Here is a 5376-nt window from a genome sequence, read left to right as displayed (position 1 = left end):
TATCCGCTTCAACTCTCCAACACTTCAAACACATCGCTCTGAAAGCACTCCATCTTACCTGTGTTATTCTCTTCCAGAACATTCTGTTTGACTCTGACAATGTGCAGATGGTAGCACTTGTAAATTATCGCAGAAACGTATGATCTTAATTTCTGTGAATACTTTTTTTTTAAATGGACCTTTTTTTCCCAGACGTCTCTCATGTTCCTTTCTCGCTGTGGGACTTTCTAAAAGCGCCAAACAGATGGTGTGTGGAAAATAAACGAGGACATGAAAACCATACGGATTTTAAAGCCACTATGAAATATCATATTTAGATACAGAGCTTCGTACATCGTTTATGCTGATACAGAACATATATACATAAAAGTCATCACTATTCTTTTATCATAATAAATAATAACTTTCTCATAAAACAACATGGACCTAACATGGTGACTGCATTCACTGCGTGCTTCTATTTACAAAAGAAAGTTTAAATTCAGCCTTAAAAAAAAGAACTTTAAATATATTTCCTTTTAATGTAAATATAAACCCCTGTAGCTTGCATTACATAAACACTCTTATTTTAACTGTTGTAGCGTTGTAGCTCCAGTGGTTTCCTGAATGGTGGAGGACTTTTAGGGTGAGAGGAAACTGAGTATTTATTTATTTATTTATTTTTTTAAAAAGTAAACTACATTCAGGACAAAAACTTAAGTTGCTGAGGTGACATTTTTAATAAGGTGTAGCCACATTTAATATATGGAGGCCATGAGATAATACATCGATGCCATAAGATATTATTATAGAAGCCACAAGATGAAACATTGAGGCCATGAGATAATAAATTAAGGTGACAAGATAATATACTGAGGCCAGAAGAGAATATATTAAGGCCATGAGATAATATATTAACACTAGTTAATATATTGTATGTAGGTCATGAGTTAATACATAGAGGCCACAAGACAATATAATAAATATAACAAGATAATAAATTGAGACGAGAAGTTAATATTTTGAGGCTACTATATAATATATTGAGGCCATGAGATAATAGATTGAGGCCAAGAGTTAGTATATTGAGAACACAAGATAAGTATAATATGACTTAATATTTAGATTATTTGGCAAGAACGGTTGGAAGTGGAAATGTGTTTGCTTTGAGAATTTGTTTAAAGGGACATGGTACATTCGTGTTGCAATGCCAGTGAATCCAGTATATCTTTTAGGCCATTCCAAGATTATCTTGTGACCTTATATCTGTATGTATCTTATGCCCTCGATTATATTATCTCATGGCCACACCTTATTAAAAAGAACCTCCATGTCACCTCAGCAGCTCTGTAGAAATCAAATCACTGTGTGTCCACCCACTTCAGTCTTAACATGGCATCATCAAAGGAGTAATATCCACATACACACCAGTCATGGAAACATGAGGAACATTTATACCAAAAATCTGTCCCTGTTATCTTTTATCTTCTTGTTATGACGAAATACATCTAGAGCTTTATCCTGGTTTGCTTGTATCCTTGTTTTTTAATCAGGCACACATTTTAATCATATATAACAGTGAAAGACAGTGTTAGAAAGACAGTGTTAGCTGGTGTGTTCTGGACTTGCATCAACATCATTAATGTCTTTCCGGTGGAGATGCTTCTCCATGGATGACTTGCTGCATTTGTTCGCACTCTGAAACTCATTAGAAATGACGCTTCGTTCTTTTTCCGAGGTTCTTATGGAGATGGAAGTGTTCTTGCGTGGGTTCCTGCAGCACAGCAGATGTCCATAGGCGCGTCTGAAGTCTCGGTTCAGGGTGGGGTACAGGATGGGGTTCAGGGCTGAGTTGAAGTAACCCAGCCATAGCACTACGGAGTGTGCGAGTTGGGGTGGCTCAGTTTCGTGCCTCAGGCCCATGCAGGTGAAGAAGATGATGTATGGCAGCCAGCAGATGATGAAGACTCCAAGCACGGCAGCCAGAGTCACGGTGGCTTTGTGTTCCCTCAGCGTGGCCCCCCTTAGCAATGTTGATGAACGAGTGAAGGACGGTGTGGCAGCACGGATACGACGCACCTGAGGGAGAAAAAGAGCAAGGGATGAACTCTCTCTCTCTCTCTGGAAACTGTACACAATGTTTGATTTGCTGCAAGTGAGAGTGTTTCTTCAGAACATGAACTATGGACATTCCTTGCTGTACATGCCACTGACTGCTCAAGCTCAAGTTTTACAGAATGACCAATCCTTTAAAACTTTTTGGTGGAGCACTGAGCAAGTTCTACAGTGTTCTTTTACATAAAACATAATGTTCCTGCCATAAAGGACATGTATAATTCTTGTTTAGAATACTCTTTAGTTTCTCTGTGAATAGGATAAAGATACCTGTTCACGTGCCATGCAGAAGATGCGATGGTACATCCCACACATGACCAGCAGAGGGAAGAAGAAGATGCAGAAAACGACAAGCAGCACGTAATTATTGTTCCACTCATAACGGCAAGTCTGTCCCTCACCTCCTTCATCCTCCATCCTCCAGTCACGGTTCTGCACGTGGAAATCTGCCATGTTCCAGCCCATGTGGATGGGAGCGAAGCCCACTGTGAGAGAAAGGATCCAAATGAGCACAATTGCTGCTGCCGCTCGTGTTTTAGTAAGCCTCATGGTATAGCTGAATGGCGCTGAAATGGCCACGTAACGATCCACGCTGATAGCGAGCAATGTGAAGATTGACGCGGTGCTCAAAGTCACGTCTGCAGAGAGATAGATGTTGCAAATGGTGCCCCCTAATGGCCAGCGACCATCACGCAGCTCTAACGTGGCACTGAGAGGCAGCACGAGCAGGCCGAGAAGCAGATCTGTTACAGCCAGAGCCACCACGAAGCAGCTGTTGATGCGGCGAAGCCGGCGACTCGTGCCCACCGCTAAACAAACCAACACATTTCCACCAACGGTGAATGCGATGAACATCACAAGCACCACCCAACGGAATAACATGGAGAACATGGCGCCCTGCCGTCACCGCTGACCGTCTTCCCTCATCAGAGCTTACGTTCTGTTTGAATCAGAATAATTCATTGAATTATTGAATCATTTATCACAATAAATGATTTTACCCAGATGAAAACCTGATTCATTTTTGCTAATAAACAAGGAACAAAAAACATATTTATAATACACAGATGATATTCAGGACTACTTTTGGCAACAACAAAAAAAGAGATTTTTCTTAAATATTCAACAGTTGTACATGTCAACATTCCCATAGTACATACACAGGAACGTTCTAGAATATCAGATCCAGGGTGCTTAGTCCAACTTATCTTCATGGCTGTATTTGGGATTATGAGATTTTATAAAAGATGTTTTTATATATCTGTTTATTTAACTCTTTATGAGGAGATCTTTATTTAACATTGATGGAAGGAGTCTCCAGTGTCAGCGCTTTGTAACCGTCAGAGATAAAACTGCAACTTAAAGTTTTCCAACATTTTCAGAACAAAGGAATTTAGTAACATGACAAGATGTTTTTTTTTTGTCTTATTAACTTCCAGAGAGAAAAATAGTGATATTGGTGAGGAAACGACTGTTTATAGCTGCTTTTAACGTAAATGAGAACAGGAACTAACTTGCTTTATTAAATGTAACTATAAATGCATAAAAAGTATGACGCCATTCTTAAAGAAATAAAAATGTTTAGACAAGAATGCATGAGCAGGTTATAAATTCATCCTGGGGATGGTGGTCATGTGATCTTTGCAGTAAAATGCCACCAAAGAAAACTATTCATGTCCTTGCAGATAAGCTTGCAAGATCATAAGAGGACAAAAATGTTAATGAATGCACTTTCTCCTGATGTGTCATGGCGCTGCTTCTTCTGGAAGGTCACCAAAACAAATTGAGCTTTAGACTTCTGTGTGTCGTCCTGCGACTGCTCAGGCTTACGAAGACTTGCGAACAATTGTGAAGAATAAGTGCTATGTCTTTAAGATTTCCCTGCACTTTTAATGGAAAACTGTGCTCAAGGTCATTTGATCCAAGTCTGCAAACTTGGATCGTTTCCTCAAACCATTATCTTAATGATTTTAACGTATTTCCTCGACCAAGCTGGCTTAATGTCGGTGCAGTACAAGTTGGAGACATATGACCAGGACAACGACGATGGCAGCTATTAAGACGGATCAGAGGAGGACCAGGCCGCTAAGAGCCACTCCATCACATGTTGAGACAGCGAGTGTAATGAGATCAGAACTTCAATCAGATTACACTCAGACAGTTATACACTGATACCAGCTTAGGCAAACATCACATCCAAGCACATTTACATCAGCGTGGCATGAATTGCAAATTACAGCACACTGTTAGTCTGAAATTTGGCACCTCATGTAGGTCCAAGTTTTTTACACAATTGCGCTGTCCTGAGAAAACAAACAAACCAATACACCACCCAAACATGATCAGCTCAGAGATGCTGCATTTACAGTGATGGATGAGGTACGAGGGTGCCAATAGTTTTTGCAGTCCAGCAGAATGGCTACGGTGAGTAAAAGTAATGATGACAAGTTAGGTGTAGCTCTGAAATTGGCTAAAACATCAGCGTTTTACATGTCATCGTATTACAGTGTGGACTAGAGGGGAAACCGCATTAAACGTTAATTGCGAGAACATCCCTGAACAATTTCATCTCCATCTGCTGCCATCAGCTGCATGGCGTGCGATTCAGACCTCTCGCCTGAACAGAATCGCATTACGCTTTTAGCGTCCTTCCTCGCCTGCAGATTTAAGATCAGCCGCAGAGTTTACACACGCTTCACACACACTATTTGTCTCAGCACGAGACACAGTTGTTTTTAAATTCGCACTCGAATGAGGCCTCGTCTGCGTCGGCGGACGGCGCTCAGTTATTTACGGTCCCCATAAAACCTGGCAGCTTCCTGCGTCGCAGAATCTCAATATAATATAAAACTACATGTTATTTTCCATCTCGTGACTTCTTCTCCACGGAGGAAACCGTTTAAGGCTGCAGTAAAAAGAAAAAGAATGTTTTGAAGCTTCTAGATATAGGATAGAGTGTGAGCTTCACTGTGACCTTCACTAGAACTTTTGATTAAAATAAAAAAGAAAAAAGAAAAGAAGCCAAGATTAAAATATACCAGGTTTATATAATAAGACATTACTCCGCAGAATCCGCTGTTGAATTCTGGATTGTGATTGGTCAGAAGGTGTTGATTAATTCTCTATAACTGTTCTCACTGACAGTAGTGCTGCAAATCACAGGCTTATATTTATCTCGTTTCTATAGTAACAGCTCATTCACAGGATGCGCCGCATGAATGGATTAAAAACGATGCGCAATTGTCTGGTTTTTATCGAATGAGTCTCCAGAGTCAGCACTTT

General features: G+C 40.2%; 1 protein-coding gene across 1 annotated transcript; it reads right to left on the bottom strand.

Annotated features, from left to right (window-relative positions):
• Positions 1 to 1520: 1520 nt before the first annotated feature.
• On the bottom strand, positions 1521 to 2985 carry hrh2b (histamine receptor H2b). Its single transcript, XM_053645886.1, has 2 exons — positions 2365 to 2985; positions 1521 to 2058 (listed from the first exon to the last, which is right to left on the bottom strand). The coding sequence occupies exons 1-2, from the start codon at positions 2983 to 2985 to the stop codon at positions 1585 to 1587; spliced, it is 1095 nt and encodes a 364-aa protein (XP_053501861.1). The 3' UTR covers positions 1521 to 1584.
• Between the last annotated feature and the right edge of the window lie 2391 nt (positions 2986 to 5376).

This window comes from Ictalurus furcatus, chromosome 16 (assembly GCF_023375685.1).
Source record: "Ictalurus furcatus strain D&B chromosome 16, Billie_1.0, whole genome shotgun sequence".
In the NCBI taxonomy this organism is placed as follows: domain Eukaryota; kingdom Metazoa; phylum Chordata; class Actinopteri; order Siluriformes; family Ictaluridae; genus Ictalurus; species Ictalurus furcatus.
The sequence above is the reverse complement of the archived record's forward strand: the minus strand, read 5'-3'. Positions and strand labels throughout refer to the sequence as shown.

What these genes read in the sequence shown, in the direction of transcription:
- hrh2b (XM_053645886.1), bottom strand. Translation starts at nt 2,985, where the DNA reads ATGTTCTCCATGTTATTCCGTTGGGTGGTGCTTGTGATGTTCATCGCA. An exon ending in TCTGCATGGCACGTGAACAG is followed by an intron (nt 2,059 to 2,364) that starts GTATCTTTATCC and finishes TTTCTCCCTCAG; the next exon opens with GTGCGTCGTATCCGTGCTGC.